At 49.0% G+C, this 12,248-nt stretch overlaps 1 protein-coding gene across 1 annotated transcript; it reads left to right on the forward strand.

The window, feature by feature from the left end:
* Positions 1 to 6,583: 6,583 nt before the first annotated feature.
* Positions 6,584 to 8,540, forward strand: LOC146251645 (potassium voltage-gated channel subfamily A member 3). Its single transcript, XM_084679714.1, has one exon. The coding sequence runs from the start codon at positions 6,584 to 6,586 to the stop codon at positions 8,150 to 8,152; it is 1,569 nt and encodes a 522-aa protein (XP_084535840.1). The 3' UTR covers positions 8,153 to 8,540.
* Positions 8,541 to 12,248: the final 3,708 nt, after the last annotated feature.

Consider the following 12,248-nt stretch of genomic DNA (forward strand, 5'->3'; position numbering starts at 1 on the left):
ATATGAACATGTTCTTAGCAGGTGGTGTTCATGCATTAGACAACAGTATGGATAAATTATCACCTTATTTAGCCGTTATCCCTACTGAATAATTAAAACAAAATGAGATTGATGACACAGCTTCCAGACGCTTCTCCTCTTTACAAATGCATTTGACCCATTACTGTGCCATTACTGTGATCAACATTGTGATGTTTGCATGTCTGTACAATGTATATCAAAGAAATACAACTTCATGTTATGTATTTCCCAGATTTCCTAGGTGTAGACGAGGAGAGGAGAGGGATTTTTCGAGGAAAAGAGCCCAGCTGGTGAGGGCAGTCTGTCAACCTTGTGCCATCTGGACGGGGGACACAAGACTTTCCCCCAGCTGCATCTGAAGGGGAAACGATCAAGGAGGGAGAGTAAGAAACAGTGACAGAGTGAGGGACAGCGCTTGCATGCGACGCCGAGCTCGGGGTGGTTGCGGAGAGAGATGGAGGTGTGAAAAAGGACTGGTTTGTTGGAAAGAAACCGGGGGGAAGGTGAGGGGTTAAAGGGCTGCGGGGGGGGAAGGTGAGGGGTTAAAGGGCTGCGGGGGGAAGGTGAGGGGTTAAAGGGCTGCGGGGGGGAAGGTGAGGGGTAAAGGGCTGCGGGGGGGGAAGGTGAGGGGTTAAAGGGCTGCGGGGGGGAAGGTGAGGGGTTAAAGGGCTGCGGGGGGGAAGGTGAGGGGTTAAAGGGCTGCGGGGGGGAAGGTGAGGGGTTAAAGGGCTGCGGGGGGGAAGGTGAGGGGTTAAAGGGCTGCGGGGGGGAAGGTGAGGGGTTAAAGGGCTGCGGGGGGGGAAGGTGAGGGGTTAAAGGGCTGCGGGGGGGAAGGTGAGGGGTTAAAGGGCTGCGGGGGGGGAAGGTGAGGGGTTAAAGGGCTGCGGGGGGGAAGGTGAGGGGTTAAAGGGCTGCGGGGGGGAAGGTGAGGGGTTAAAGGGCTGCGGGGGGGGGAAGGTGAGGGGTTAAAGGGCTGCGGGGGGAAGGTGAGGGGTTAAAGGGCTGCGGGGGGGAAGGTGAGGGGTTAAAGGGCTGCGGGGGGGAAGGTGAGGGGTTAAAGGGCTGCGGGGGGGAAGGTGAGGGGTTAAAGGGCTGCGGGGGGGAAGGTGAGGGGTTAAAGGGCTGCGGGGGGAAGGTGAGGGGTTAAAGGGCTGCGGGGGGGAAGGTGAGGGGTTAAAGGGCTGCGGGGGGGAAGGTGAGGGGTTAAAGGGCTGCGGGGGGGGGCAGGTGAGGGGTTAAAGGGCTGCGGGGGGGGAAGGTGAGGGGTTAAAGGGCTGCGGGGGGGGGGGAGGGGATGCAGGAAGACTGTGGTGCCTGCCTCAACTGTTTGATCTGTAGTGTTCCGTATAGCAACGCTCCAGGACTACAGGAGAGCCCACCATTGTGGACTACAGGGGAGGACAATGATTGTGACGTGTGTCGATGGGAACCAACTGTTCTGCATTACAAATGTTTGGCAGGTCACATTTCCAACCTTGCCTCTCTCTCCGATCAAACTTTCCGATGAACTGTGTTTGAAACCAGGACACACACACACACACACACAGACACAAAGTCGCGAAACAATAAACACCTAGACAGGATCTGTTATTCCTACTTTTCTGCTGGTCTCTGTAGTCTCAGTATAGATGAAGCAGGTCCTCAGTCAAACTAGTATTTAGACTGCAGTTCTGGTTTTATTCTGGCACAGTGTGTATCTCAACATTCTCAAACCAGCAAAGAACATGGACATTTTTCCTCAACACATTGGTTTCTTCACTCACAGGCACATCTAATTGATTTTCAATGTTAGCTAGGTACTTGTATAGCCCCTAGTTAGAGAAACTCCCTGTTTTATTGAGTATTTTGCTCAACCCTCTCTGTCTCTTGCGCTTTCTCTCTCTCTTTTGCTCTCTCTCTCTCTCTATCTCTCTCTCTCTCTCTCTCTTTTGCTCTCCCTCTCCCTTTTGCTCTCTCTCATTGGCGCTCTCTCTCTTCCTCTCTGCTCTTACTGTCTCTATCTCTCTCTGTCTGGAACCGTGGTAGACATCCACTTCAAGCCCATTGGGGGAACCGTTTTCATTATGCAAACATGTACATGTTCATATCTAGAACCCTCCACACATGCAAAGATCCCCCTGAACACACTTGCATGTGTTCAAGAGTGTATTTTCTGTGAGTGCGTTTCAGCGAGAGTTTGCCGTGTGTGTGTGTGTAGGGTGTGCATGTGTGTGTAGGGTGTGTATGTGTATAAAAGTATCTATGTGCATGTCTGTGTGTGGGGGGGGGGGGAGTAAAAATGTCTACAGATTGTTTATGTGTGTGTGTTTGCATATGTGCCTCACGTGTGACAACTGTTTCCCCTATTTCCAGTACGCCGTCGTGTTTGTGTTCACACAATGGCCAAGTGTTATGGCCAGCCGTCTCTCTTTCTCGCTCTTTTTCTCCATCCCTCGCTCTGTTGCTGGGTTACGGCAGGGTCCTGATGCGGCTCCTAACCAGCCAGGCTTTGTTCTGCAGATGGTCCCCCCCATCTCTCATCCTCTCCTCCACTCCTTGCTTCCTCCTCCATCCTCTTGTCATGTCCAGGTGCACTCTGGCCTCAGTGTCCCTTGTTCTAAACACATGCCGACTCATTGAATAATGGTTTTGTCACGTACACACACACACAAACACCCCCAAACGCATACCAAAAATCCACATTTTAGCAACTTTTAGGGAACATTGTGCAACCTGGGTCAGTCCTGTATCAACCCTTGCACGATTTGAACAATAATTGGGTCAAGTGGGGAGAGGTGATGGGGAAGGGGGTGTTGTTGAAGGGTGCATTTCATTGGCTGAGTAACAGGAAGAGCCAGCTCGTTAAGAATAGGGTTGGAGGGGGGGGGGCGGGAGGGGGGGGGCGGGAGGGGGGGTTGATTTGAATCATCTGTGGTTGCCGTGGCATCGGGGCAGGATGTGGGTGTGCGGCTGAATTAGTGAGGAGTCTGGAAGAAGTAGAGGTGGATAATGGACGCATTGGGACGACAGCAGAAGCCACAGGGTGATGGCAAACAACGTTACACCCCAGTGGACCAACCGACACGGCGGTCATCTGAGTAGTCTCTCTCAAACCCTCTCTCTGTCACACATACTCTCTCTCTCTCTCTCTCTCTGTCCATCTCTCTCTCAATTCCTTTTGCTCTGTCTTGCCAGCGTTTTTTGTCCCCCCCCCCTCCCCCCACCTTTACTTCTCGCAGACACAATCTCATAAACTCCTTTTGAGACCTGTTAGGGAGAACCCCCTCCGCTCCCCCCCCCGATCCACAGCTGTTGTCTTGCACCCCCAAGTTCTCACTGACATCTCGTTACACACTCCTCCAGGTGGGTTGACCACACAGGAAGACCGTCTCTCATGGACCTGGTGTCGTCTTCGTCCCTGGGGTTTCATGTCAGTCAGGAACCTCGCTTCTATCTATCGTACATCAGGGTTGTATGGCGGGGGTTCTGTCTTTACCCGTTATGAACACAAGAAGAAACTCTATGACGACACGGTCACATGTTGCATTTGAAGCTGATTTGGGTTCATAAAGCCATGGTGAACGCCACAAGTTCTTTTTATCGCAGGTTAAGAGAGAAGCAGGTAGGCTTTGCAATGGTTTTTGGTTGATTATCAAATGTATTTATATATATCGTTCCGAAGCAAATGTAGGATTAAAATGTATTTATTTACAATTTATTTATTATTTAAGATTTAGAATGACCAAATAGGATTTAGGAAGGACATCTTGGAAGATGTTGAGGTGATTGGTACCAAAGATTCCTGTGCATCTGGAACACAAATGTCAAATAAACTGGAGTACACAATGTGTGTTTCACCTGTTGAACATTGGCAACACAGTGACAACAATGGGATGGGTTACCACATGTGAATCACAGACAATTAACTTTCAGTCAATCTATCTGGGGCTCAAAACTCTGGCGCTCAAATAGACACATTTCTTAACGCTGTTCAGATTGGAATGTTCTTCCGTGTTTTGGGACGAAGATCGCAGTGCCCCCCCCCCTCCCCCCCCCCCTCCCCCCCCCCCCTCCCCCCCCCTCCCCTCCCCCCCCCCCTCCCCTCCCCCCCCCCCCGCCCACATGTCCATGACCTCATCCACCCGACCGCTGCTTCCTGTGAACGGGCAGACCCATTTCCTCCCCTCCGCGTGGTGCACAGTCACAAACACACTTTGGGGGTTGTTGCCATGTCTTTGGGCGAGGCGACGTTCTAATTTGAGCATCCGAGGGCGACGCACAAGGTAGCCTCATTTCTTAGGTTAATAGGAGAGTTTGGTGGAGGCCTATATTTAGGAGGAGAGAGTGGAAAGCACATTAAAAAGACCCCAGGCCGTCTCTTGGCGGATTCTCACGAGACCAACAGGGCCCTTTTATACAGGGCAGCCTGCATGTGGCCTCAATAGGCAAACCAGCTCCAAGTGTATGCACTGTTACTGTAGGAGGTGGGTCTGTATTACGCTCATATTTAGATGGGAGACACTTCAAGTCCCAGACTCCTCAGTAATTGAATCCTGCAGGAAGCAGATGTCGCTTGCCAGCATGCATTCAGCCATCCCTCTGACTAACTAGAGAACACATACCCATCCCTGGAACTTACCAGATAACCATCTCTGTAACTTACCAGACACATACAGTATACTGGGTACCTGTACCCATCTTTCCAACTTACCAAGGCACCTATATCCATCCTTTTATATTAGCTCTGTGTGGTGTTTCTTCCTGTGTGGTGTTTCTGCTCCCTGCTTTTTTCCACTTGTTGAAGCTGTATGTGTTTGAATGTGAGATGTTTACACACTTATGTAAAAAGCTTCAAGGTCTAACTGCTGGTTGTAGACGACAAACTGGAGAAAGAAAGGATACCTAGAAAAGCTTTTTTTCAGCGACATGGCAGCCATTTTTTTCCTGCTTGCTTTGTAACCTGAGTTCTGCTAAGTAACCTTACATATCTGATGCACTTTCTCATTCACACACACACAAACACAGTCTCCCCAAGGTCTGTGTGCAGAATACACTCCTCAGTCAGTCGTCCTTCAGTGTATGAATGTCTGACATTTTCAGATCTTGCCGTGAAAAAGCACGAAACAACTTTTTCTTTTGTAACTTCTTGAAATTATGATGTGCATTGGCTGATGCACTGGCACAACATATATTTGTAAGGTATTGTAAAATACTCTAAAGTGAGGTGGATACTTTCAGAAATTGTCGATCTAGGTTAGCCAACATTTAACAATTTGTTGGATTTATTGCTTGTTTTAAAGGAGGCTACAGTACATAACGAGAGCCATATGCAGGTTTAATGAGAAATATTTTACAAAGAGGGGGCCATAAGAGTCAGACATAGAGTCAGTAACATGTCACCGTGTTTGGTGAGAAGTCGAATAAATAAAAGAAAAACGATGACTTAAGCGCCCTTTTTTATTGAAACGTGACAAATAAATGAACATAAATGCTCGCTGTGACTATTTCAGCACCATGGACAGGGCACCAAACCCTCCCCTCGCGATGCCTCAGGACAAACACTGTCTCTCTCAGACACATACACTCAAACACGTGCGCGCTGGTGGTGTAAATCGGGGACGCGAGATTGAATGTTGAATATGCAGCGGTGGCATATCGCTTAGCCTAAATATTTTAGATGAATAGATGGGGCGGGTAACCCTCAGCGATAATCCGCCCGAGCACCAAATAGACATGCCTTAGGTGGGAGCGGCGGGATTATTCCAGTCCCTCTGAATACCTGTGTGATTCTAGGTGATTACACTCAGACGAGGGCGCCTTCAACCCTGTGCATGCATAGCGTTAAATATGTCAATCTTTGAACAATAACCAACCAACAACCAGTATTTTTCGCTTTCCGTCCTCACCTCCTCTGCTTCACCATGATCACCTTGCACACACTCACACACACACATTCATATTTCGGGTAATCATTGTTATTTTTTATTGAATAATACACCTTGTGATTTTCTTTACAACATATTCCAGACCATGTCTATTGTAGCAGAATGATCATCTTACGGGTTGGCTGGGCTCATCAGAAATACCCTGAACGAAAAAGTATGTCAAAATCGAACTCATGTCCCTAAATGTGCAAATGGTTTAATGATTTGAATAAAACATTTTCACTCTTTCATATCAATGAATGAACACAATGACTTTCTACGTTATGAAACTTATGTAAATCATAAATCGAATGTGTATGTGTGTGTGTTCTAGGTGGGCACGCCCAAAGGGTGGCGTTGGGTGACGCGCGTCTGAGGTTCCTTGTTTATGTCTGTGCGAGCACCGATTGGAGGAGTGGAGAGGAAGGTGCCCATCACCAGCGCGCCGTGGGCGGGCGTAACACGCGTTTATAAACTCAGCTCTCGCGCCGTGGGCGGGAACAGCAACTGTAGAAAGAGAGAGAGTGAGAGAAGAACAGAAAGAGAGAGTGACGGCGGTGGAGAAGAGACAGGCGGTGGCAGGCGGTGGTTGTGGCTAACAGGGGCTCGCGGAGGGGGCGCGGCTGCCCCTGTATGCGTCTCCATCCCGACGCGCGCGCATGGACGACCACCTTAGCCTCCTGCAATCCCCCCCGCCTAGTGCAAGCAAGATCCGGGGCGACACACTTGTGAACCACGGTTACACCGAGACTGAGACCGGCGTGATGACGGTGGTGGCGTGTGACAATATGATGGAGGAGTCAGCGGCTCTACCGGGACACCACTCTCTGGACCGCTACAACCCGGACCACGAGTGCTGCGAGAGGGTGGTCATCAACATTTCAGGCTTACGCTTCGAGACCCAGCTCAAGACCCTCTCCCAGTTCCCAGAGACTCTGCTGGGAGACCCCAAAAAGAGGATGAGGTACTTTGACCCTCTGAGGAATGAATACTTTTTCGACCGAAACCGTCCAAGTTTTGACGCCATCCTCTATTATTACCAATCGGGCGGACGCATTAGGAGACCTGTCAACGTGCCTATTGATATCTTTTCAGAGGAGATCCGGTTTTACGAGCTTGGCGAGGAGGCCATGGAGAAGTTTCGGGAGGATGAGGGCTTCATAAAGGAAGAGGAGCGGCCTCTGCCTGAGCATGAGTTCCAGAAACAGGTGTGGCTGCTGTTTGAGTACCCGGAGAGTTCGGGCCCAGCTCGGGGCATCGCAATAGTATCTGTTCTGGTCATTCTCATCTCCATCGTCATATTTTGTCTGGAGACATTACCAGAGTTCCGGGATGATAACAAAGACCCAATCACCATTGCGCCGGTGATCAACGGCACACTCCTGTACATCACCAGCCCGTTCTCGGACCCCTTCTTTGTTGTGGAGACCCTGTGCATTATCTGGTTCTCTTTTGAGTTGCTCGTGCGCTTTTTTGCGTGCCCGAGCAAGGCCACGTTCTCCAAGAATATAATGAACATAATTGACATAGTGGCTATCATTCCATATTTTATCACCTTGGGCACCGAGCTTGCCGAGAGGCAAGGTAACGGTCAACAGGCCATGTCGCTGGCTATCCTGCGCGTCATCAGGCTTGTCCGGGTGTTCCGTATCTTCAAGCTTTCGCGCCACTCCAAGGGGCTCCAAATTCTAGGCCAGACTCTTAAAGCAAGTATGCGTGAGCTCGGCCTGCTCATCTTCTTCCTCTTCATTGGAGTCATTCTGTTCTCTAGCGCCGTGTACTTCGCAGAGGCCGACGACCCTGAGTCCGGGTTCAACAGCATCCCCGATGCTTTTTGGTGGGCTGTCGTCACCATGACTACCGTGGGCTACGGTGATATGCACCCCGTGACCATTGGAGGGAAAATAGTGGGTTCTTTGTGTGCCATCGCCGGTGTGCTGACCATCGCCCTGCCCGTTCCAGTCATTGTATCTAACTTTAACTACTTCTACCACCGCGAGACGGAGGGTGAGGAGCAGGCACAGTACCTGCACGTGGGCAGCTGTCAACCCCTGGCGGACACGGAGGAGCTGGGGAAGACTCGTTCCTCTTCCTCACTGAGCAAGAGCGAGTATATGGTGATAGAGGAACACGGTGCGTTCAAACAGCAGCCAAACTTCCCCACGACGACACAAAACAACACTCAGAATTGCATTAATATCAACAAAAAGATCTTCACCGACGTTTAGTCCTATTAACTCTGACCGTGGACACAAAAGACAAATATGATATCGGATATGAGTCGGCTGGTGCAGCACTTGGGAAATAAATGTAGAGAAGCTGCAGAGAGAACGATGCAAAGCTAGGGCTAACCCTCAGCATTCAAAGTCCGCGAGCTGCCTCCTTTCATTCACAGAATATATGGTTTTAAGTCACTATTTCTCTCTCTCTCCTCGGGTTGTATAAAGGCATATGTGTTCATGTAGTGGACCTGTTGTAGAGTCATATTTTTATCTTCACACAAGGATATCCGACACAATTGTACTCACCCCTGTTTAAAACTTGGTGAATTTACCATCAATTATAGGCGCAGTTACATAGTATCTGATTTTACAGATTGTAGGCGTTGCCAGCTGAAGGGGCTCATCATTCCTGTAGCATTCCGACAGACAGACCGGGCTGATGTAGTTCATTCATCATCACATGTACTGTGGTCTACCTTTAGACTATTGGTTACTTTTAAATAAGCCTAGATGTGTTTTAAGCATTACTGTGCAAACGGGAAACCGTAGCTCGTTCATAGTATCTCAAATATGGACTATTTTTGTTTATTGCCTTTATTGTGCATTGCAATCAAAGACTAGTAATTATGTCACTGTGTAAAAGTAGGCTAATATAATCACCTGCCATTTGTGATTCTAATAGGCTAGATGGAGTAGCCTAGCCTATAGGTGTTTAGGATATGAGCTGGCGTCACTGTTTGGAAAGCGGAAAAATGCAAAGAAAAAAAAATGGCAAAGGAACATGTGCGTTGTCTCATTGTAGGCTACAAGCAAAAATAAATGACACACACACGCATACATTCAGCGACTTGAGGAAGGGAACCCGCCTTTTTCTGGATGCCTCTAATATCGCCAGCTGTGATTGTCTCCATGACGACTGTCGTTTCCTCGGTAACCCCAGCCATCGTTGCCATGGCATCCCTGTTTCCACAGTAACCTTCCAGATGGCCTGGAAGCTAGTCTGAAGATCCCCATCTCAATAAGACACATCTTTAACCTCTAATAGGAATGTCTGTGCCACACGCTGTGCGTGCGTTCAAATCAACTGTTTTGAGAATCTTGTGCCACCAAATCAATTCTACAGGCCAACGGTACCAATATGAGAGTGACATTGAATTAGACTGTTATGAAGATGAACTGTGCTGGAGCGGGTAATGAAGATCATTGAACTGTAAAGTCAACCAAACCTGACCACAAGGAGAGATGAAAAGGTGCACGGGCCCGAGGAGACATGAAGAAATTCGACGAGGGAAATTGTGAATGGGAAGAGTACTATTGAATGGGAAGGGAGTTGTCTGCGTGCCTGAATGACTGAGTGCGTTCCCCCGTGCGCTCACCAGAGGCTGCTGTTCCCTTGCCGTTAGGAGCTGGTGAGTATAGAACGCATCTGTTACGAGAGAGAGAGAGAGAGAGAGAGAGAGAGAGAGAGAGAGAGAGAGAGAGAGAGAGAGAGAGAGAGAGAGAGAGAGAGAGAGAGAGAGAGAGAGAGAGAGAGAGAGAGAGAGAGAGAGAGAGAGAGAGAGAGAGAGAGAGAGAGAGAGAGAGAGAGAGAGAGAGAGAGAGAGAGAGAGAGAGAGCTCTCTATCCAGGTTCCACTCAAACGTTTGAAAACATAGATTTATAGAGTATATTATTGTATGGATTATAATATTTTCGTCGTAACCCAATGAAATACGCCTTTAATTTTTCAAGACAAAAATATACATCTTTGGTGGAACTATAGCGTCAGCACGTTCCAATCAAATGAGAGATGCAGCCTAGATTACTGTCAATAGGTACTCGACGCAATGTCAAGGGTTTCCTTATTATCTGTTAATGCCATTTTATCCTAGATGACCTTTTCCTTCTCACTCCTGTCTGTCCCCTGCCCCACTTCTATCTCACCTTCAGCTGACTTTGCTTCATTGGGGAGTGGCTGTGCCAGGACAAGTGCACAGCTGCCCCCCTGTGGCATGTTACTGACAGAACAGGTGCCCCCCCCCCCCCCCTTCCCAGAACACAAACACACGATGGATGGGCACTGCTTTCTCCTGCCTAAGAAACAGCAGTAGAGACTGTAAGGCTAGTATATCTCATCGTCGAAAGCCTAACAAATCATAGCCAGGCGTGTGTCATCTTTTTCTGTTTGATAGGTAAAAGGTAGCTTTATTTCACCGGCTGTTTGGTTTCCAAGGAGAGGAAGCTATGTGTGCACTATGTACTAGATCAGGATAATGAAACCGTTTTTAAATTAGGTCGTCCTTTTGCTTGTTAATCCAAGAGCCTTTTCACATATTCATGTAATATTTTATTTCACAGTCCAACATGATTTATTGTAATACATCTCTACATTTGCCCAGCTCAAAGACTAGTAGCTCTGATTGGTTAACTCAACAGTCTGGTTGAGGGCTTCCAAATTTGTCCGTATTCTTCTGTATTCTTACGCAACAAATGACGATGAATCATTGTAGAACGTCATAGAATGCTTGCCTATTCTCTTTCAATACACCGTTGTCATGTTCTCTTATGGTTTCCCCTCACAGGGGTTTCTATGTGCGTGTGTGTATGTGCGTCTTTAATTTATTCTGAGACATCCCGGCTCAAATGTACAAGTGAGAGAGAAAGATGGGAGGTAGAGGAAGAGAGAGACAGATGAGGGTGGTTGAATTTATCCCCGCAGACAAATCAATGGGCCTCCACCCCCCCCCCCCCCCCCTTTCCTCCCTGAGTCCTGATACAATATTGCACTTAACCCAAGTGGATGTGTGTGGTGACGTTTGACTTGAAGTGGTCTTTGTTAACCTGGCGGGCTGCTGGTGTGTACCATTTAGGCTGAAAGGCTTTCTCTTTCCATTAGCATCTTTGAACGACTTGACCCTAGAGGTCGCAGTGAGGTCACTCAGTGTCACCTCCATGGAACCAATCCCAGTCATATAAAACCTTGATATATGAAATCTGTGCAAAATTCTTCAGTTTGTTTTTTAATCAAACACTAACTCCCTTCCCCCCACCCTCCCCATCAACTGTCTTTTCCTCTCTTCCCCATCTCTCCATCTCCTCATCCCCCCCCATTTCTCCATCTCCTCCCCATCTCTCCATCTCCTCATCTCCTCCCCATCCCTCCATCTCCTCTCCTCCACATCTCTCCTCCCCATTTCTCCATCTCCTCCCCATCTCTCCATCTCCTCTCCTCCCCATCTCCTCTCCTCCCCATCTCTCCATCTCCTCTCCTCCACATCTCTCCTCCCCATCTCTCCATCTCCTCTCCTCCACATCTCTCCTCCCCATCTCTCCATCTCCTCTCCTCCACATCTCTCCTCCCCATCTCTCCATCTCCTCTCCTCCCCATCTCTCCTCTCCTCTCCTTCCCATCTCTCCTCTCCTCCCGATCGCTCCATCTGCTCTCCTCCCCATCTCTCCTCCCCATCCCTCCTCCCCACCCCCTTTTCTACCTTCCCTGCCCCTCTTCTCCCCGGTGGAGGTTACAGTGTTTACGTTGGAGCGTATGCATGACTGCTAACGAGACAGCGGGGAGCAGAGGGAGCAGACGAGGTGTGTCTGCTCCAGCCACCACTGAGCTGGGCGACAGGAGCTGTCTCTGAAACCTCTCTCTCTCTCTGTTTCTATCTCTGTCTCTCTCTCTCTCTCTCTCTCTCTCTCTCTCTCTCTCTCTCTCTCTGTCTCTCTCTCTCTGTCTCTCTCTCTCTCTCTGTCTCTCTCTCTCTCTCTCTCTCTCTCTCTCTCTCTCTCTCTCTCTGTCTCTCTCTCTCTCTCTCTCTCTCTCTCTCGGTCTCTCTTTATCACTTCCTTTATCACTTCCTTTTTGAAGCCCCTCGTTTCTGTGTTAGACAGACAGACACACAGGCACACAGGCGTACATGCACGTCTGCGCATGTCAGCATACAAAAAGGGCAGACGGTCTCTGACAGGCAACATACGTGTTTTTCCATCCCCTCTCCCTGATGTACAGACCTGTCTGATGTCATGAAGAGGAATGCTTTCAGTTTGCTTTTCTTTCTGTGTGTGTGTGTGTGTGTGTGACACCCTCCAATTCCATGGATCCTAACCCCCCATCCCCCTCCCC

This window comes from Hypomesus nipponensis, chromosome 18 (assembly GCF_054491055.1).
Source record: "Hypomesus nipponensis isolate SF chromosome 18, ASM5449105v1, whole genome shotgun sequence".
Classification (NCBI taxonomy): Eukaryota; Metazoa; Chordata; class Actinopteri; order Osmeriformes; family Osmeridae; genus Hypomesus; species Hypomesus nipponensis.

What these genes read in the sequence shown, in the direction of transcription:
- LOC146251645 (XM_084679714.1), top strand. Translation starts at nt 6,584, where the DNA reads ATGGACGACCACCTTAGCCTCCTGCAATCCCCCCCGCCTAGTGCAAGC.